The 23,263-nt window shown below is 41.6% G+C and overlaps 1 protein-coding gene across 2 annotated transcripts in view; it reads right to left on the bottom strand.

The window, feature by feature from the left end:
* The window catches only part of ALDH12A1 (aldehyde dehydrogenase 12A1), a 156,416-nt gene that overhangs the window by 95,118 nt on the left and 38,035 nt on the right, over positions 1-23,263 (bottom strand). For both annotated transcript variants that reach the window (XM_087664088.1, XM_087664087.1), the window contains exon 4: positions 6,994-7,061. In XM_087664088.1, the coding sequence (XP_087520214.1) occupies positions 6,994-7,061 (68 nt within the window). The remainder of the gene's footprint in view (positions 1-6,993; positions 7,062-23,263) is intronic.

Raw genomic sequence — 23,263 nt, 5'->3', positions numbered from 1 at the left:
ACTTAATGAAGGTATTCATGAATTTCTCTCTTCAGATGTTGCACATAAATCTAATGATATTGCAGGACCGTCAAGACCTCCCTTAGGGATGGGCTCCCCTGTTGGAGAAAGAGATCCGGAGTATGTTCCATTATTTCATCCTCTCTTCCGTCCACTCCAGTGCAAGGTACTTTAGATTCATCTTTTGTTCCTTCATCTTTTACCTCTTCTACTTTGCAATATACTGATAGAAATCATGTGGACGATAGAGTACAATAAGTTGACTACAGAAAAGATTCTCCTGCGGACCAATTCTTGTATGTTAACACATGTCGTGGGGATTATAAAAAAAATTCTGGTACCTCTTCTTCTACCCTTTCTTCTTTTCAGTTTACTTCTCAAAATCAAAATGAATTCGGTGTTCCTATTTCTACATTGCATGGTGCATCATCATCATCATCATTTCATTTTCAATCATTAAATGGTAAAATTGAACAAAATGCATCTGCACCTTTCACACCACCAATTCAAAACCCACCCATTCCACCACATTCTTCCGCTGCTTCTCCACCTCCTTTTACACCATTTACATTCCCCTATCAAACACCTCATGTTGCACATCACACCGCACCGAGAGGTTATCGAAACATAGGCACCGTCTTTAGGACCTCATCCTTTCCTCCATCTGTTGGTGTTCCACCTACTTCTCACACACTTTTGGGATCATTGCAACTTGGATATCCCCCCTAGTCTCTCCCAAGTGTGGATCAGTTGGTACCACAACTTGCCTCTTTAGCATTACCTTGTAGACCTTCTGGTCATGATTTTGTGCCCCAGCCAAGCTTTGGACAAGGCTTTTGTGTCCCAGTGTCTCCACCTCCATCGGCACCTTCTAGAAACATTCATGTTCCAATGCCTCCACATCAATCGGCACTCACTGGACACTCCCAACCTATTTCTGCCTATCCACTTTTTCCCCCTCATTCTTCTTATCAGACACGCCCACCACCACCATCTTACCCTCCACCTAAATACTATCTCACTTTCCTGACACCTCATAGTTTCACCTCATCTTTTGCCAAGCATACTTTCAATGATAAGACTCGTTTTAATGGGTCAAACTTTACCACTTGGTCGGACTTGATGAGACATGTCCTTGACTTCCAAAACCTATGGGATCGTGTGCAAGGGTTGGAACCCCAACCCGATCCCGTACTTGTTCCATACAAGGTTGTCCGCTCATGGAAGGCTAGGAATGCCTCTGCTATTTCGAGCTGATGTAGAGCTTATTGCCTGAGTTTCATTCTCAAGTTCAGCACTTTGACTTAGCATCAGAGCGATGGGCACACTTGACTAACCACTATGCGGATCGAAATAGGACCCATAGTATAAATCTTGACCATGAGCTCCAACTCTTTAAAATCAATGACCAAGATGACTTAAAAGTCAAGTTGGTTGAGTATCGATGACTTCTTGCCGAATTCTCTACTACGGGGACTCCCAAGTCCTCTGACGATCAAATCACATTGTTTCTAATAGACAAACTCCCCAAGAAATACTTCAATTTTGTGGGCGGTATAGTTTCAAAGCCTACCATGCCTACTTTCTATGAATTTGAGTGTCAATTGTTGCATTACACACGGTTGTTCGATCAATTTCATATGAACTCTTCCTCAAAGGGGGGAGTTGCTCATTCTCAGAAGGGGCAACAAGGGAAGGGCAAACAAAATCAAACCTCCACTCAAAATCAAAAACAAAATTAATTCGGGGAATCCCAAGGAAACTCCCAATCACAACTTAAACAAGGGTGGCAAAATATACCTTTAAAAAATAGGTATTGTTAACATTATCAAAAGGCTGGTCATTTTGACAACGAGTGTCGCTCAAAGGCCATACACACAACACCCAAATCTAAGTCTCAAACCCCCGCCCCTCAGTCAAGCAACCCCCAGCAACGGAGGCAAGGTGATGGCAAGGGGCAATTTAAAGGTCAAACTCATACTGCCGCCGCTCAGCCATCTCAATCGATAACATTCTCAACTCCAAAGGGATTGTCTGACTGGTCTGCAGAGGCCCACATCATCTCCATAGAGACATCAGATGTGAGTCTCGTCCACATCTGTGAGTTGCCTCCCAACGAGATTACCACAGAGGCCCACTCGTCACAGCCAATCACTTCAGCTCATGTTTGGATTATGGACACTGGAGCTACACATCATATGACTCCTATAGCGGACATTTTCCGTCCTCGAGCCCCTGTAGCCGGACGGGTCCATGTAAAAAACAACTCCTCGCTCAAGATTCAGGCTCAAGGTAGCATTAGTTTTGCCACTGAGAAGGGTCCGGATCTAGCTTCGCTGGACAATGTATACCGTGTCCCCCAGCTTGGGGTGAACTTATCTATTCCGCAGCTTTACCAATTGGGGCGAGCAATTTTCTTTACAGCGACCGTAGTCGAGATCCTTGACTCTCAAACTGGTTTAGTTATTGCTCGCGGTCAGACACAGCCTAATGGCCTTTACCACATGGCACACTTTGTGACCGAATTGACTGCCGAGGGCTCCGTGTTCCACAGCTTCCAAGCATTAGCCACATCTTAGGACCCTACGAACAATGAGCGTCTTTCGCACTTTCACTTAGGGCATATTGGTTATGACTCTCTTTATGAGTTATCTCGCCATCAGCTGGTTGAGGGCCTTGCCCGCCTAAAATTAGCTCGCGATGTTTGTAAAGCTTGTCAGCTTGGAAAGCAGCACTGTACACCATTCCCTCAACAATCCACACATCATGCTGAGGAGCCTCTTAGATTGATTCATGTTAATCTTTGTGGGCTAACATCCACTGCAATCTTAAATGGCGCATTGTACTTCTTTTCAATAGTGGATGATCATTCTAGATACATGTGGGCGTACTTCCTTAGGCATAAGTCCGATGCTTTTACCTATTTTTCTACTTAGGTGCTGCTAGTTCATAACCAGATTGGACGTCGTGTTGGTTGCATAAGGAGTGATAGCGATGGTGAGTTTATCTCCCACGAGTTTTCCGAGTTTCTATTGAAGCATGGCATCTCTCGCAGTTCACCTCTACTAACTTCCCCTCTCAGAATGGAGTCATAGAGCATAGAAACCGACCAATAATGGAAATGGCACGCTCTATGCTGTTCGCAGCAGAGCTTCTTGAGCGCCTTTGGGTTGAGGCTGTTAACACTTCGGTGTACATCCCCAACCCCAACTGTGGCTCTTCTTCAAAAGACTCCATATGAGGCATTTTTTCGCTCTTGGCCTCTCATTTCCCACTTCAGTGTTTTCGAGTGTAGTGCCTACACACACACGCCTCATGATAATAGGAAAGCTCACTCACCAAGCTGATCTCCTTATTTTTATCAGATATTCCTCTGAAGCGAAAGCCTATCATTTGTTCGATCCTTGAACAAACAAGGTGATCGTTAGGAGGAATGTCATTTTTTACGAGAGGGATATCGTGCAATCCTTTGCACAAGATGTCGATCCTATTTCTCCTTCCACATCATCGGAGATCACACCTACTAAGCCTGGTCTATTTCCCGCTCCTGACATTACTACAGATTCTTCATCTCCCAGAACCCCCTCCGCGAGACCTATTACCTCGCTAGTACCAGCAGACCATACGGGATTTGAGGATCCTACCAGCGGATTCTACTCCGGAGGCACCTAGAAGATCTGCCCGATTTGCTCCTCAGGCTTCACTTGCGTCATTGTTTACAGCTGATTACATAGCGCATTCTGAGCCGAATACTCTTCAACATCCTCAATGGCAAGAGGCCATGGAGAAGAAGCTAGAGAGTATTGACCGAAATGAGACTTGGACATTGGTGGATTGTCAAGCCACAAGAAAGTCATCAGGACAAAGTGGATCTTTAGGACAAAGCTAAAAGCTAATGGGACTTTAGATAAGTACAAGGCTCCCCTTGTCGTGCAAGGGCTTCGACAAAAGCATGGCATTGATTATGAAGAGACCTTTGCTCCTACCGCGCGGTTGACATCTTTCCGGTTGCTTCTCGTGCTAGCCGCTCACCACAGTTGGCCGATATATCAAATGGATGTCAAGAGTGCCTTTCTGAATGGTTATTTGGAAGAGAAAGTCTATGTGGAGCAACCACCGAACTTTCCTTCAGGGAACCCGAGGCATAAGATATTCTGCTTGCAGAAAGCTATTTATGGATTAAAGCAAGCACCACGATCTTGGTTCCATAGGATGGATGAGTTCTTACAAACTCATGGATACCTTTCTGCCCCTTATGACCCGAACTTATATATTCGATCTACTGCAAAGGGGGTCAGCTATATCCTACTATACATTGACGACTTACTCATCACAAGCTCAGATTTTGCTACCCTAGCAGACATCTAAGCAAAGCTTAGTGCTACTTTTGAGATGACAGACCTTGGTTTGTTGTCTTATTTTTTGGGAATGGAGGTAGTTCGTTCTGAGGGATGCATTTTTGTGTCACAGCAGAAGTACGCACTTCAGCTAGTGAAACAGCACATTTCGGATCAGACACAGCCAGTGTGACCACACCTCTTGATCCTACTATCCATTTGTCGAAGGATACCCTAAGACAGCCCTTCAATGCGCATACCTATCGCTCTGTTGTAGCAAAACTCCTTTGGTTAATTCACACTAGGCCGGATTTAGCTTGCTCAGTTAGCATACTCACTCAGTATTTCATAGCGCCTAGGATGTCACATTGGATTGCATGTCTTTGTTGTTGCATTGTTTACGGTATACTTATTCTTATGGCCTGACATATGGTTCTGGTTTATGTTTGCAAGGTTACACCGATTCTGATTGGGCGGTAGGAGATCCCAACACCCAACATTCCCATGGTGGCTACCTCTTTACCTTGGGCACAGCTCCCATTTCTTGGTCTAGCCATAAGCAGGAGACGGTGGCAACTTCCATAGCCAAGACTTCTCTCTTCCTTTCCCTTCCAGTTTGAGAGGGGGCGGCTTCTGCTCTTGCCAATGATAGTGATGATGCTTACAGTTTTTAAGACATTCATTCATTTATTCTTTTGTATTGTATTATGGACATTTGTAACTTCATCCGCACTGTCAGGATGACTTGATTGTAAAAGAGCGCTTGGGCAAGTGAATAATTCCCCTGCGAGGACACTATCCAAGTAGCACCGTTGCATTGCATCTTACGTGAGTATGACATCTTGCATCGCCCTTTGCATTGGCAATCTGTTCACATAAACATGCATTTGTGCACATTTATCCCTTTTCGGTCTTTTGGAGTGGTCGACTTTGGATCCACCATATTCATGGCATTACCCATAGCAATCTCCAAGGCAGTGTCCTTAGCTTGCTTGCTTGTTTTACACATTTGCTATACCCACAATCATTTTTCTTTTTCATTGACACCCAGTAATGGTAGCAATAATGTACTTGTTTTGTGAAGGTCTTGGATCTAACCATTCTTTATTATTCTCCCGTTTGGAACACGGATACTCAATAGGTCAAAAACTGATTTGAACCCACACTTAATGCTAAACCTATCAAATTCCAAAAAAAAAAACCAAAAAAAAAGTCCATAGTTGATTCCATCCGCCTTTGTAGAGCTTGGTAGGCCATTGGGCAGCCAACGCGCACCCTTTGTCCGATGCCCTGTTCTCTCTAGGGTGATCACTTGGGCTCCCTTGGTAAGATTACCATCGCCTCTATAGTCTTAGTAGGCCACTAAGCAGCCAACGCGTACCCTTTGTTCGATGCTCTCGCTACTTTGGGGTGGGACACCTTGGGGTAAAAGATCATTCTCATGGCACCGTTGTTGAGCCTAAGAGGGGGTGTTGTGTTAAAAATGCATTAGCTTTACTTAAACAGCCCCCAAAAACAAACTTAATTAATGAAGACAACTAGTTTATTTAAAAGAAACGCAATCCTAGAGAGTTTCTGTGTTCCATAAGCACAAATCCACTTGGGAGGGCCCAAACTTTCTATAAATACCTATGTTGCCCTCCATTCAAGAAACAATCTTGTTTTTGCATATTTCACGCGTTTCAGCTTGCTGCCCACATCCCGTTCGCAGAGGACATCTCAACCGAAGCTGTCCATTGCTGTCTACATCAGTTGGCGCCTGATTTCCAGCCCTCTTCTCGCAGTTGAGCTGATCCCATCCATGCGACTACTATTCCTGCACAGACCTGCTACCGTACTGCCTGCCACATCATCTGCAGCCTGCGTTTGGCAGTTTTCTCTCTCCTCCAGCTGTCGCCCAGCTTCTGCAGGCTGTCGCTACGCTGTCCAGCCTGCGTTTGGTAGTTTTCTCTCTCCTGTTGCAGGCTGTCCTGCTTGAGTTTTTAGTCTCTCTCTCTCTCCTGCAGCCTGCGTTTTTAGTCTTTCTCTCTCCTCATTGCTATCTGCATCCGATCCAACTTCTCACTACTACGTTTGCTGGTGTTCGACATCCAAAGGCTTCCTTGCTACGATTTGAGATCCATTCAAAGTACGATACACTCTCCAGCTCATTACCCGTACCCTGATCCTTGAGATACAAGAGTTCGAGGTTCAGTATTCATTCACTGCATAGTGTGTTTGTTGCATGAGCATTGTATATTCAACAGTTATATCACTTCAATTATTTTTCTGTGTTCATTGTCTCTGAGTTACCATAACCCTAACTGTGTTCTTTATCAATCTATGCTTTGTCATACGATTGTTATTTGTGTTTCTGTGTCAGTGTATTTCTTTACAGCTTGTTCCCATAGTCCTTCACATGAAGCAAATATCCATCAGCCTAAGCCCTAGGAGCATTGACACCCCATGGATGGATTTTACAGGACCCAATTCCTTAAATGTGATCTTTATTTGTACCCTTTCCGTACATCTCTTTTTCAACTTACTTCTTTGCCAAACCAACAATACTACAAAAGATAGAAAACAAAACAAGTATACCACAACACTAAAAGCCCACATGAAAAACATAGTTCCATTATTAAATGTGAGCTCTATTGGAAAATGGAGTTGAGACAACCTTTCTGGGTTCTTTAAGGGATTATGTAGACCGGATTTCGAGCATAACTTCAAGCTCTCAACGAAAGGCTGAAATTAGAAAGACCACAGTATAAATATAGAAAGTTTCCAGCAACTTCAATGCTTTAAAAGTTCAGCTAAATGCTTTGAAATTTCAGCAGCATGACAGAAAAACAAGACCATCATTTGTTAGCTACCGTACCTGCAAGATAAAAAACTATGCATTTATATCTGTTCCAGTACATATTGCTTGTCCTCTGAACATACAGTACTGTAGCCAGTATTAAAATAAATTCTAAAAAAGGTTCACATGAACCTCCAGTAAGCATGTTAAGGACTCACTAAGCCCCAGTGAAGGATAGTCTAATTTGAACAAAGAAACCAGTGAACCAACATTTTATTAAAGATAATGAGCATCTATAGTTTAACTCTGGTATCCATTACAAGGCATAGCATGGATCGGTTATCCTAATCATTAAGGTCCCATAGGTCACTTTGGTCTTTAGTACTCTTTCTTCCATAATGAATTAATCTCCTTTTTTTTGTGAATAAGTGTATATTAATGTATGGAAATATACATCAAGCCTTAAGGCCAACCAACAGAATGGTAACAACTCACATAAAGCACGCTTTCTCGCCAGCAAGAAAATCCTAACAATTCACATGTCAAGGCAAAAGAGTACCAAAACCTGGCACACAAACATCATGCTGGTAGCACAATAGAATAAAGCAAACAATATCCAGCCAAGGAGCAGCCAAATCAGGGAGGACCAGGTCCACAAATCCATGAAAGAGTTCTGCCATAACAGTAATCCCCAAACACAAGCCACATGACCATGGATGCCCGAGGCTGAATCAAAAATGAAGGCATTAGGGGTGCACCAAATGTGCCAAAGAGCTGTCCATCTGAGAAAATGAAAGAGGCTCTCTCTCTCTCTCTCTCTCTCTCTCTCTCTCTCTCTCTCTCTCTCGTGAAGAAGTTTGAATTAATGTATAGAGATATTAACATCACACCTTCTGGCCAGTCAACCATGACTGAAGATCGGCAAGAAACTCTCATGAAGCCAAAGGGCTACGAAAACACCATTCTAAAGGAACAAAAGAAGAGGATCAAGAACAGGGCACAACACAGGTGAAGCGAACAATATCTATGCATGGAGCTCTCCAAGTTCAAACCAGCTGAACCATGGAAGTAATCCACCATAATAGCAAGCCGTGCACACGACCCACATGACTACAAATGCCCGAGGCCTAATCAAAGATAAAAGCATTGCAAGTCCACTAGATGTCCCAAAGACCTGCCCATCGCATAATATCTCTCTCTCTCTCTCTCTCTCTCTCTCTCAAGAAGAAGTTTGAATTAATGAAGTGAAGTATTTACAAGAGGCATTCATGCCAACCAAGTAAAATTATAGATAAGTAGCAAATATTGATGAAGTCAAAAGGCAACAAAATACAACGCTACAAGGACAAGACAAGGGATCATGAAATGGACACAACAAGGGTGATCTGAACAACATCTAGACATGGAGTAGCAACCTCTCCAAGTATCAAACCAAGGCAAACCATGTGAGTAATCTACCATAATAGCAACCCTTGCACATAACCTACACGACCATAGATGCCTGAGGCCGAGCAAAAATGAAAGCATTGCAAGTCCACCAGATGTGCTAAAGACCAATCCATCACAGTAAATGAAAGAGACAAGGATGAAAAGGCTATAATGTGATTGTGCATGCATCTTGCCCAAAACCCAAGAATGGGTGGCCATCCCCTCCATTGACATGTCAGTGAGCTCCATACTCGCACAATACAGTTCCAAATCTGTCTCACAAGTGGACAAGAGAGAAAAAGATGAGCAAGGGTTTCATCACATGCAATATACAAGGTACATCTACCATGGGAGATCTTGGGACCACTCTGCACATCGCCCATGGGAAGACCCCGCTAAGAAGCCTCCGTATTTCTCCAGTTGAAATAGCCAATCATGCCACTTAGCTCTATTGTCACAAACAGAGCAAATTTTGATTGCTTTCTCAGTAACCCATGCTTTATCCTTGACCGTTTGAAGGTGCATCTGATTGGCTAACTGTTTCAAAAAAGCCTCCAATTTCACAAAAGCCCAATCCAACCATGAGGATAGAGATCGAAAAGCAAGAAAATGCAAATGCTGCTGAAGCTAGTTCTCCAAGGCCAACCAAATCAGCTTGTAATCTCGACGCACCCGAAAGTACTAATAAATATGATAGAAAGAAAAACCCCAAGACTACCCCGGAATGATAGCATCTTGTACAATCTTCAAATCCAATCTTGCAATCTGATAGAACTTATCCCTCTCCATGTGGTTCTCAAGCCAATCAAGAAACCTAGATGTGGCCAAAGCCTTGGCTTGCAAGGAATTACCTTCCTTTCTTGAGTTAGGAGGCACCAGACCCTGAAGCAAAGAATCTCCTGCCATTAGGCAATCAACTAGGAAAGAAGAAAAGTCGGTGAAGTTTTGAGTGGCTGTGTTGAATTCAAAACATTCCACCATGAGGCGTGGATAGTATGCAGCCAAGTGAGATGCCAATCTCCTATGTTGAATTCAAAACATTCCACCATGAGGCGTGGATAGTATGCAGCCAAGTGAGATGCCAATCTCCTCAACAAAAGACCTAGCAATGTTTGCCCAAGGATGATACTGTACACATAAAAATTGCAAGAGGTCCAACTGCAAGGCTGTCATATGAATCTTGACATCAAACAAGGCAACACCACCCAAACGTTTCGGCATAGTTGACCTAGACGATTTCACTGCTTTTTCCACAACATAAAGCAAATGGGCTGCACCGATTCTTGTAATGACTGTTGTGTCCAAGGAAGCAAAGACAAGAAATAAGAAATCATACTTATCATGACTGTGTGTGCAACTTTCAATCGCACATATAGAGGCCAGCCCTTAGATTTCCAATACATAAACCTACCATGAATACATGAATATATCCAATCAAAGCACGAGGAGCCACATCCATCCTAATGGGAAAATCCAAGTTTCTAGTTTTCTCTCCTCAAGAAACAACCCCTACTCGCCAACCCAAGCCATGCAAACCATTCTTTATACAACTAATCGGAGTGGATTTCTGTGCATTGATATATAAGCCCAAAGCTAGACCAAGCACACTCCAAATAGTCATTGGCCTATCCAAATTGGACCTCTCAGCCTTGCTGAATTGGCAAAGGATCATCAATTTACTCGATTTTTGAATGCTCTGAAGGACAACGAAGGTAAGAAGAAGAAGACATCTTCTACAACTTCGGGACAACAAGATGCATCGAAGATAATGCCAAACCCTTCATTTGAAACTCTCATAGATGCTAATGAAACAAAACAGTTGGTACCTACGGGGCAAGGAATGCAAATGCCATCACAAAAGTGCCAATCCAATGGAATTTGGACAACCGGGTATGCATGCTATGATAGGGAAACCAATATATTTTGGTGGAAGCACGATTTTTCATGCTATAGTTGGATAAGGACCATATATGGAAATGTATGGCACGAATCCCTATGGTATGCAGCAACCAATGCATGGCGTGCAAGGTGGCCCAATGTATTCAAGTATAGCTGGAAATATGCAAAACCCTGTGTATGGCAACATTGGCTTGATACTGGGACACAAAGTAGCATGTCCGGTATTGCATCTACACCCGCGAATGCTTATGGGGCTCAAGGAATGAATGTTGGTCATGCAAATGCTCCAATTGACATTGATTTTTATGTAAATTCAGCAAATGCACCTTTTTTGCAACAACCAATGTATAACAACTTAATACCCAAAGGGGAAGCAACAGACTAAGGAATGTAAAAATTTGGAGCAATATGATGAGAAGTTTTGGAATGCATTGCTGCCTATTACTTCTTATCATCCCATACCCCTTCATGAGCAAGTGGAATAATATGTTTGTAGGCTACCTAAAAGCATCGGGGATTTTTGCATTAAATCCACCGTGTCTAGCATGTCTCAACTCAGAGAGACTGTCGCTACAACCAATGCTTTGCTGCGTGGGAAGGATTTGAGATTCCTAGAGAGTGGGGAGAAGCCGATGGCTACAAATAACTATTGTATTTGTAAACAGGAGGGTCACATTGCAAGGGACTGTCCCAATAGAAAGCAAGTTGGAAAATCAAAAAATCAAGGAGATTCTAAAAGAAAGAAGCCCAAAGCATCAGTGGGATTGGTGCCCAATGTTAGTGATCAGCCCAATCATGATGCTATTGAGTTGTACAGAGCATGGGGCAAAATTAGGAATCAATATACATTGATTTTCTTTGATAATGGTGCACAAGCCAACTTTATCTCTATTGGCATGGCAACTTGTCTAGGCATCAGAGAGGATGAGATGAGACCCATGGGGGAAGTTGGAATGGCATGTAAAGGCCATGTAGAGCCCGTCACACCACTCATTGGAAAGCTTCGATTGCATATACAAGGATATGTGGACAGTGAAGAGTTCTTCATTGCTCCACTTGAGGATTGTGATGTATTGCTTGATATGCCATGGTGCCACTGTATGTATGCAGTGATTGATTATTATGCAAAAAATATCAGTATTCAACATAAGGGAAAGATACTCACACTTGATGTAAAGTTGAAAGGCAAATATGTCCCTATTGTATCTCCAACTGTCATTTCTAATGTAATTAAAAATCATCTTTCAACGTACTTGACTTTTACTAAGGATGAAGATGATAGTGAGAATGTTGGAAACATGTCTAATTTAGAGAAGGATCGCATGTCATTTTTGAAAATGCATGCTAATTGCTTCTCACAATCACTTCAAGAGCAGCTACCGCCTGAAAGGCCAGAAGATCATGGCATAGATCTTATCCCTAGAAGTGGCCCACCTAATAAGCCACCCTATAGAGTCAATGCAGCCCAATAGGAGGAGATTATGAGTCAAGTGAAAGCGCTGTTAGAAAAATGATTGATTCACCTTAGCTCATCTCCTTTTTATTCTCATGTACTTTTGGTGTAGAAAAAGGATGGTTCATGGCGTATGTGCATTGATTATCATGCTCTGAACAAAATCACGACAAAGAATCGCTTTCCAATTTCTCGGATCGATGATGTTATGGATAGATTGTAAGGGGCGGACATATTCAACCGCATAGATTTGAAAAGTGGGTATCATCAGATACACATTAGATCGAAAGATGTGTCTAAAATAGCTTTCAAGTCATCTTTTAGATTGTATGAGTTTCTTGTTGTGCCTTTTGGACTTATGAATGCTCCTGCCACTTTTAATTAAATGATGCATCGCATCTTCAGGCCACAGAGGATTTGTGGGCACTTTCTTTGATGACATGATTGTCTATAGAAAGAACAAGGCAAAGCCTATGAAGACATTTGGACATTCTGTTCAATGAACCGCATGAGCATAGGTTGGTTATCAATGACAAGAAAAGTGAATTCTTCTTGCATGAAATCCACTTTTTGGGGCATATTGTATCAATTGATGGTATTCGTATGGACCCTACAAAGGTTCAAAAATACAATCATCACCATCTTTAGAAATGTGCATGAGATCCGCAACTTCTTGGGTTTATGTTCTTACTACAAGAAGTATGTACACGGGTTTGCTGAAATTGCATCTCCATTGTATGCTTTGCAAAAGAAAGATGTGCCATTTAGATGGACAGCCAGTGGAAATTTCAACATTTAAAAACTTAAAGGAAAAGATGACTTCAAATCTTGTGCTTGTGTTGCCTAATCTAAGTCATTTGTAGTTCAATGTGATACATGTGGTAATAGCATTAGGATTGTTCTTATGCAAGACGGCTAAGTTATGGCTTATGATAGTCAAATTCTCCACGATGCAGAAAAGAATTTGCAGGTCTATAAGAAAGAGCTATTGGCTGTAATTCATGCACTATCTACGTGAAAACATTATTTGTTGTGTAAAACCAGCCTTCCTTCTTGGAATGGGTGGTGATAACCTGATTTAAGAGTTAATTACAGCAATAAATAAACGCACATAAAATGAAATACACACTTTACCATAACATTCTTGGACAATAGGCACCCTGTTGGCCCCAAAATTGGCGCCCCCTTGCGGTATTTCTTTAGCTTTCATTCAATTGGAAAAAGTACAACTTGAGATTCTTCAATCTCCTCCGGCTAACCAATTGCTCTTGTTGTCATAAATGTCCAGCCAGCCTTTTGGGTCATTTGTCCCTTGTTTCACCCAGGACTTCTTCTCCAATTTGACCCTTGGCTGGCCAAATGCTGCCCCAAATCAATTCGGGAAGGGCTGGCTCTTGAAATCCCTTGATAATCTTCAATTATCAGCTGCTGATTTCAGTCCCTTGAGCCTTCAATCTTTGGCATGGATCCCAAGGTGGCTACTAAACCCTAATTTCTGCTGTGAATTAGGGTTTACTGCAGAAATTACAAATCAGCCCACCAAAAACGACTGAGATCTCCTCCGAATGGCTGAGAATAGCTGAGCATAGGCTGAAGGAGATGAGAAAATGCTGTAGAGAGAGAAAATTTTGAGATTTGTAGCGAAGAACTGATCAAAATCAGTTGTTGCCCTGCTGTACCAACCCCAAACGGATGCCCCAACAACAATAGGAGCATCAGAGACTGTGATCTTCAAGAGAAAGTGCATCAGCAGCAATTCTCAGCTTCCCAAGGTCAAGAATAGCAATCTCCATCACCAAAATGGTCTCCAATGGCTGGGAATTGGCCCCAAAAGCTGGCAGCAACAGTCCAACACCTCTTTCCAACAGCTCCAAAATGAAAAAAAACAAGATTTCCCTCTCCCTTCAGCCTTGTTTAACCTTTCCCCCACTTGCATGGGAAGGTTTGCCAAGTGGCAGCTTTCTTAATCCATTTTCAGCAATTTTCAGCCATTTAATTAATTTTCAGAATTAATTAATTCTGAAAATTAATTCAGCCCTTAATCCATGCCCAGAAAATTGACCTTGCCCATCCAAAAATTAATTGGCTAGGCCATTTGCAACCCAAAGTGGTCCCATACATTAATTGACCCTTGGACAAGCATTAATCCAATAATTAATGCCTAGTCCCTAGTATCACCACTGACAATTAATGGCCAATTAATAGTCCTAGGGGCAAACTGATACCAAAATTCACCTAGAATCTAACAAGTGTAACTTGTTACGACTTTTGCCTTTGACACCCATCTTTTTCACAGGGTCCTTGGGCCTTCAACTGTAAAAAAGTAGCTTGCACCTCACATGTGCAACACATGTGCATCTTTTAATTGCACATTTGATTAATCCTTTAATCAAATGTCAGTTAAACATAAGAAAAGCATCAAATTTTCACGTCCTCGTGACATTGTAGGTTGATTTTACAATGCAGACAGACCATCAAACTTTGAAGTACTTTTTTGACACATACAAATTTGTTAAAGAAGCATATGAGATAGGAAAATTCTCTCTCTATGTTTTACTTTCGGATTGTACATATTGATAGTAAAAATAATATTGTGGCTGATGTACTGTCACGTAAGCCACAAATTTCAGCCATCAGAATGGTTTATGATACTAAGTTGAATGCCATGAAAGAGCAATATGTTGCTGATTCGGACTTTGCTAATATTTATAATCAACTTTGCAATGGCCAAAGGCATGAACACTTTGTGCTGAGAGATGGATTTCTAATGATGCATGGACGACTGTGTGTGACAAAGCAATTAAGGCCTGGAGTTATCGCTGAAAGTCATGCTCCTCTATATGCAGGACAAGGAGATATTGATGCCACGGTCAAGGGAGTGGAGCATTTATTTTATTGGCCAGCTTTGAGGCATGATGTAGAACAGTTTGTTAAGACAAGCATCATATGCCAAAAGAGTAAAGCATGATAGGCAAAAGATACGAGGTTTGTTACACCCCTTGTCTATTCGAGATCGGCCTTAGCAGAGCATTGCAATGGACTTTATTTTTTAGCTTCCTAGGACACCTACAAGGAATGATGGGATATGGACTATCATTTGCAGGTTTAACAAACAAGGAAATTTCATTCAAGTGAGGCGAAAATAAAGATCGATTATATGGCACAATTGTTTTTGCAACACATCTTTAAGTATCATGGTATGCTAGAGTCGATCATTGGTAATCGAGACCCTCGGGTGACTAGTTTATTTTGCAAGGGATTGTTTGAGAATATGGGTACTACGCTGAATTTCTCATCATCCTTCCATCTGCAGACATATGGTCAGTCTAAGGAAGCAAATTCCATAGTGGTAAATCTTTTGAGATGCTATGTCTTAGACCACAAGACACAGTAGGAGTAATACTTGCCCTTGGTTGAGTTTGCTTACAACAACACAGTGCATAGTTCCACGAGCAAAGCTCCATTTGAGGTAGTTAAGGATGGCAAGAAGATACCACCTATTCTACAAAGTTACAAATCAAGGATAAGATCTTTGAGACTGATCATTATATAGGAAACTTGGATGTAGCCTATATAAAGATAAAATATGCACTTCAAAGATTGCAAGAAAAGCAAAAGAGGGCAACTAATTGCCACAGACGTGCTTTGTAGTTAACAAAGGGTGATTATATATTGCTGCATTTTGAAAGGGCAAGGCCGAAAAAGACGAAAGGAAGAGAAAGATCGTATCCGAAATTGAGTATAAGATACTACAGGTCCTTCTAGGTGTTGAAGAAGATCAGCGATGTAGCATATCGACTAAAATTACCTCACATTGGCGAATACACAATGCCTTTCATGTCAACTTGTTGAGGCCTTTTCATGGTGATGTACCAAAGGATATGTCTGCTGAAATTCAGCCTGAGGTTGAGGTGTTGGATGAGATTTTGGTACCCGAGCAGATTTTGGCACATAAGGAAAGAAAGGTCAAAAGTAAAGTTTCCAAGAGATACTTGGTGAAATTTCAGAATTATTCACCAATGGATGCCAAATGGATGGAAGAAGATGACTTGGCAGACCATCCTCAGTTGTTGCAGCTTTACCTAGATCCCTTTCAATTATAGCCAACTTTAATTCGGGCTCCGTCAGGTTAAGCAAAGCAAGGGTCCAAAGTATTGCTTGATGCTCAAGGGGGAGGTAGCACTTCCACTCCTCAAGTTATGGACAACTCTATTATGTGGTGAATCTCCAATGTATTCAACATGCATCCAACATACTGTGCTAACAATATACTTGCCATGAGGTCACTACTTAGTATACTAGTCACTATGAGATGTATGCAGATGAGTATAAGTTTCACCCAGAAACTGGAGCTATACTTTTGCATCAACTTATGATCAATTTGGCATGAATTTTGCCTCAAATTTGAGATAAAATTTCTAATCAATTTCAATTCAACTTTTTATCAGCTTGAGAACCATTTATGGTTACTTTTGGCATCAGTTTTTGCATTAATTGCTGGTCGGTTTTGCAATGAGTTCATGTCACATTTGCAATAGTTTGTGATCAGTTCTCAGATCAGTAAGTGATCAGTTTATGCTCCGTTTTCAATGGTTTACATCTGGTTCCATGGACAACAGCATTGTTATGGAGCCATCGATGTTTTAGCCATGGTTTATACTTGGCTACGCTATGCTATGGTTTAATTTTGCCACATAAGTTGAGCTCATGAGAAATAGACATGTCACATTATAATCTGGCAATGTTTTTGAGATTCTTTGTGAGTCTTAAGTTATGTTATGTTGGCTGGTAATTTTCACAATGTGTTGGGCATATGGAATGGTTGAGCAACACTGCGCAATGTTGTGTTAACTATGATGCCTTGTGGAAATTCCAATCCACTATTTTGCTTTTCATGCATCTTCCAATGTAATCGAGGACAATTGCAAGGATTTTAAGAGGGAGGGTTGTCATAAGGACATGTATTTTTCAAACCTTACTTAACATGTGGATTAATTTTTAATCACATGGTTAAGTAAATGTTGCATATGTGAGGTAAAACTAGGGTTAAAAATTACAAGCCCAAGACTCAAAAATCACGAGATGTCAAAGATAAAAGTTGCTATAAGTTATGCTGCACAAGTACTTGGTGGTATCTGGTGCTAGTTGTTGGCCTAGGTCATTCAGTTAGCCATAAGTGTCGATTGGTGACACCAAAGAAGTGACGTTTAATGATACCTAATGCCAATTTGATGGTCAAAGATGGCGCAAAGACACTCGGAAATGAAAGTTGTATAGCCAAATAAATTATTGGCTAGTTAGATTATTTTTCAAGGCACTGAAATAATTATTAGATTAATTTTCAATATTTAAAGACTGAAAATCAATATTTAATTATGGATAATACTAAAAAAACCATTTGGAAAGACTACCACTTGTCAAAAATGCCCATGCAAGACTGAAAAGTGTCTTTAGAAGCTAGAGAGAGGCATTTTAGTACATTCAGCCCGTAAGAGAGAGAGAGAGAGAGAGAGAGAGAGAGAGAGGAGGTGGTGTTGGCCTGATTTGCAGCCATAGAGAACCTTTTGAGGCAGCTAGGGGCAAGAGAAGACCAATCAACAATAGGTGATAATATCTACAAGCTGTTGAGACAAGGCAACAACAGTAAATGACTAATTTTCTTCAGTTCTTTACATCTACAAGCTGTTGAGAGGAGGCAACAGCAGTAAATGATTGATTTTCTTTAGTTCTTCATTAAGGAAGTTTGAATTTTCTCTCTCCTCAACATTCTTTCTCATCTCCCAACCTTTCCATAATCTTGCTCTGAAGATTACATTATTGAGATTACCAAAGGCTGAGAAATTTCAGATTTCTCTGAGAAATTAGGATTGAGCAGTAGCGTCGGGAAGCGTGCCAAAAACTAAAAGCTCCAAGACTTGGACTAAAGTTGTTTTCAATCAAATTCAAGTGAAGGGACCAACAAATCAATGAATTTGGGGCATTTTCCATCTCATCAAAGCAAGTGAAAGCCAATTGACTACCCGAATCAAGGGACAAATCTGATTAAAAACTTACTGGTCATTTTGGATAGCAAGGAAAGTTGGAATAGCGAAAGGGATTGGGAGAATCCCATTGTATATCAACTTCTTTTTCAATTGAGTTAAAGAAATACCGAAAGGGGAACCACTTTTGGAGCCAACAAGATATCCATTGTTCAAGATTGCTGTTGAGACGAGGCAACAGCAGTAAATGATTGATTTTCTTCAGTTCTTCATGAAGGAAGTTTGAATTTTCTCTCTCCTCAACATTCTTTCTCATCTCCCAACCTTTCCACAACCTTGCTATGAAGATTACATTATTGAGATCACCAAAGGTTGAGAAATTTCAGATTTCTCTGAGAAATTAGGATTGAGCAGTAGCCTCGGGAAGCGTGCCAAAAACTCAAAGCTCCAAGACTTGGACTAAAGTTGTTTTCAATCGAATTCAAGTGGAGGGACCAGCAAATCAATGAATTTGGGGCATTTTTCATCTCCATCAAAGCAGGTGAAAGCCAATTGACTACCCGAATCAAGGGACAAATCTGATTAAAGACTTACTGGTCATTTTGGATAGCAAGGGAAGTTGGAATAGCAAAAGGGATTGAGAATCCCATTGTATATCCACTTCTTCTTCAATTGAGTTAAAGAAATACTGAAAGGGAAACCACTTTTGGAGCCAACAAGATATCCATTGTTCAAGATTGCCAAGTAATTTGCATTTCTCAATTTTGTAATAATTGTTACTGCTGTAACTAAGTTGTAGTCAAGGAATTACCACCCATCCACGTAAGGAAGGCTGGTTACATTAGGAGTCCCTAACTAATGAGAGAACCCTAGACATGGTTGTACTCTAGCATAGTCTCATCATATGATTCTTCTCAGTATTGTTTTATCAATCACTTATTTTATTGTTATCTTCACCTTACTAATGAGATGACATTAGAAATGGATTTACTCTAGATTGTCTCATAGACCACGCATTGGCCTTATGTATATGTTCATCTCTCTCTCTCTCTCTCTCTCTCTCTCTCTCTCTCTCTCTCTCTCTCTCTCTCAAAATATAATGGTATGAATGCTCCTATTGTGAGGTGGCTCTTGTGACGAGATGCTCTAGATACAAAAACACAATACCAATCGTACACGACAAAGCACAAACTGATAACACACAACACAACTAGGATTAGGATAACTCAGAGACAATGAACACAGATAATAATGAAATGAATTACTACTGAATATACAAGGCTCATGCAACAAACACACTATACAGAGAGTGAATATTGTACCACAAACTCTTGTATCTCAAGGATTAGGACAAGGGTAATGAGCTAGAAAGTATGTTGTACTCCAAGCAGATTCCGAAATGCAACAAGGCAGCCTCCAAATATCAAACACTGGCAAACGCAGCCAAGGAAGGATGGATCTAATGAAAACGGCAGTGTAGGAGAGAGAGACTAAAAAACGCAAGTGGAGAGAGAAAGACTAAAACGCAAGAAAAACCAGCAGCAACAGTTAGCAACGTGAAATCAGCTCTGAACAATGTGTGATAGGCTCGAAACACGTGCTAGACTATTGTAGACAGCAATGGCCAACTTTGATCACAATGTGCTTTGCGTCCGAGGTGTGGGCAACAAACTAAAAGACCTAAAATCTACCAAAACGAGATTAGGGAGAGTGGTGGGCTGCATGCCTATTTATAGAAAGTTTGGGGTTCCCAAATTAAGGTTTTGCATGCGGGATACAATAACTCTCTAGAATCACATTTCTTTTTAAAATAAAAGGCATTATTTATTGATTAAGCATGTTTTGGGACTATTTAAGTCAAGCTAATGAATCATAGTTACCAGGAATGGGGAACGGGAACAAGACGAGACCCCCCAGAACGAGAGGAAATGCCCAAACTGAGGAAACAGGAACGGAGGAAACTGTGTGTGTGTGTGTGTGTGTGTGTGTGTGTGTGTGTGTAGAGAGAGAGAGAGAGAGTCAACACTTGTCTTAGAATCTAGAGAGAGAGATCATATCAACCATAATTCGTGAAATTAGACTCTAGAGACATAAAAATCAAGTTTCAACAATAATAAAGATTCAAAACATTGTAACCAGCAATGGATTATCGCATTCATGATTCAACATTGTAATCAACAATGTTGCATAAGTCCAACTAGCAACAAGTGTGCATTGACAAAATATACACTAACTTTAAAGCCTAAATAGTAAAGATCCAAGTTACAAGAGCTCCAATTTCCAAGTTAATACTCTAAAGTTCTAAAAGGCTAGCTACTAAGTGCTCTGATTCATGGAAGATGGCTCCACTGTGCCTGAATGCTCATCCTGCTCAACAACATCTTGCCCATCACCATCACCATCACCATCACCATCACCATCGTCATCGTCATCGTTATCGTCATCTTTTTTCCAACGTATAAAAGAATCAGCCTTTGCAACTGATGTACGAGCTAGCAAGCGAAGATTGGAGCTCACATAAACTGAGTCATTCGTGTTCATTATACCAAGACGATTTCTCTTCTTTGAGTGAATGTGATTGAATGAGCTCCATAGTTGCTCTAAACAAGAAGAGCTAATTGTTTGACTAAGAATACGAATAGCCAAACTCTGCAACTCTGGAGCTTTTGCCCCATAGTCCTCCCACCATAAAGCAACCCCAATATTTGTCCTGTCCTCTAGTGCATCCTTTGTCCCAAACATCCCTAATGTTTGCCGATATACATAGAGGTGATTTTTAATTTTGCATTGCATTTCACAGCTAGGATAAAGCCTTGCAAGCAATGTGTTCCAAGCCTTGACCACCTTAGGGTCTCTTTCTTGTATCTTTCCTTGAAATCAAGATCAAGCACATATGTTGCAGCATGCATAGGAGAGTCATACTCATTCCATCTGCTAATGCATAACTCCTTGATCTGCTCATACCTATCTGCATTTGGTTCCAAACTCTCCAACCTCTCAATCATGCGATCCATACCTTTATAGATCTTCCCAATGCATGGATCCATGCCATCTGCAAGCCTCAACATGTGCCTAATAGGATCAACCATTTGGTTGGTGCAATTCACCTCATCCTAAAAATCTCTATCAAAGACATATGCATTACATAACACAGCAGTAGCAATGGCAGCTCCAGTCCAATTTTCATACCCATCACTAGCAAATAGCTCCCTAATTGCACCTTTGCAATAGTGCAATCAACTAAACATAAGAAAGTTATATGCAAATCGTATATCCGAGTATTTAAGAAGTTCTTTGTCACTTCTCTTGTGAAACTCAGCATGCAAGTACTGATGATTACATAAAAATGTGATAATCTTCTTGCCTTTCGCAACAAGAGATGCAATCCATGGCAAGTCCCCAATATCCTTCAACAAGTTACTCAAACAATGAGCCATGCCTGGACTAAAGGTGATATGTCGATACATTGCCATTAAAATGTTTCTTGCTGCCCTGTTTGTATGTTCACCATCTGCCACAAACTACACTACATTTTCTGCCCCAACAGCCTGCACTGCCTCGCACCACTCGGATGCCAATACATCTGCACTCCTTCCAGTCTCTGAAGCATCATGACTACCAATGAAGTATACATCCCCACGAGAATATGCGACAACACCATGTATGGACCTATGGCGTGTGTCACTCCATCCATCTACTATCAATGTCACTCCATTTCTTGCCCATTGATTGCAAATATTTGTTGTTGCAATCTCTATGGCTGCTTTCTCCTTCTGAAGCAATGTAGTCCTGATAGTTTTTTATGAAGGGGGCTTATATGTGGGTCCATACTCTGCAATCTTTGTCACCATATTTAAAAAATAAGGTGACCTCGCTGATTTGAATGCAATATGGTCATGGTAAAAAAAAGCGTGCTACTACTGCATTTGTTTCCTCTTTTTTCTTTGGTTCCCATGAAGTGTGCAATGAACTCTCTCTAACACCACGACCTTCTGCCATTGATGGCCCACGAGAAGGTTGCGTAGCCACTAATCCTGGTGGTCTTCTGCATGAAGCACCATGCCCTGCTGGCCTTGGAGACCATGTTGGATCCACTGCTATATTTGGCGTCCTCCTGGCATGTGAATTCCCCATAGAAGTGGCTATGTGGTCAAGTAACTCCTGCCTTTTCTCAATTGAAACATTGGTGCAAAAATGCACCTCTTCCTCCTCCTCATGTAGAAGATGGGTTCTCACTTTATCAGCCCCACTAGTCTAAGCATAAGAGCAAAGTTTGCATTTCCAAGGGCAAGCTTCTCCACCTCTCAATGGCACCCTTGCATCTACCTCATCTCACCATGACCAACTGGTGCTTCGATTTCGTCCAGTCGTTGACGAAATACCTACTGAGGATGATGAAGATCCCATAGATGTCAATGCTGCCATCTATAGAAGTGACAAATAATTGGTAAACTTCAATGAAATTACAGAAATTTGCAACCAAAATTTCAACATCCATGTGCCAAAGTTCAATGAAATTGCAGAAATTTCAACCAAAGTTGAAAGTTCAATGAAATTGCAGAAATTTCAGCCAAAATTTCAACACGAGCATCAAGAATCAAGATTCCTTGGACCTCACTTAATCGAGGACGGGAGTCAAGCCAAGGAGGCAAGAGAGGTGGACCACACACGAGGTAGGTGAGAGAGACAGGTGGGAGAGGTGAGAGAGGCAAGTGGGAGCAGGCAGGGCCCAGGTGAGGCAAGTGTGGCAGGCGGAGCAAGTGAGTAAAGCGGGAGTAGGCGGGTGACAGGCGAAGCACTGGGTGACAGGCAAGGAGAAGCAAGAGTAGGCGGGCGACAGGCGGAGCAACAGGCGACAGGCGGAAGAAGCGGGAGTTGGCAAGTCGCGACACAGGCGGGCGACAGGCAGGAGTAGGCTACTGGCGACAGGTGGGAGTAGCGGGCAACACAACCTTTTTTTTTTTTTTTGGCTTTTGGAACGGTTGTTCCAAACAAGGAACGGCCCTGAAACGGAAGGGAACGGCCAGGGAACAGGAGGGAACAGCCGGGGAACAAGAGGTAACGGGAGGGAACGTTTCATCAGCATTTCCTGGGCTCGGACCTCCCAAAACGAGTTAATCCATTCCTATGTGCCGGAACAGGCGTTCCATGTCTCTATATAATGCATTTTTAGCTCAACACCCCCTTGTCAGCTACCCAATGACCTACCAAGACTACAGGGTAAGGAAGCCCAAGTGATCACCCCCAAGAGACTAGGGCATCAAACCAAGGGTACGCATTGGATACCGAAGGGCCTACCAAGTCCTGCAAAGGTGGATGGAATCAGCAATTCACTTTTTTTTGGGGGAGGAGGGGGAGGGGAGAGAAATTTTGATATGATTTGTTT

The sequence above is a fragment of the Lygodium microphyllum genome, chromosome 23, assembly GCF_053477565.2.
Source record: "Lygodium microphyllum isolate KBCC chromosome 23, Lygodium_microphyllum_v1.1.10, whole genome shotgun sequence".
Classification (NCBI taxonomy): domain Eukaryota; kingdom Viridiplantae; phylum Streptophyta; class Polypodiopsida; order Schizaeales; family Lygodiaceae; genus Lygodium; species Lygodium microphyllum.
The sequence above is the reverse complement of the archived record's forward strand: the minus strand, read 5'-3'. Positions and strand labels throughout refer to the sequence as shown.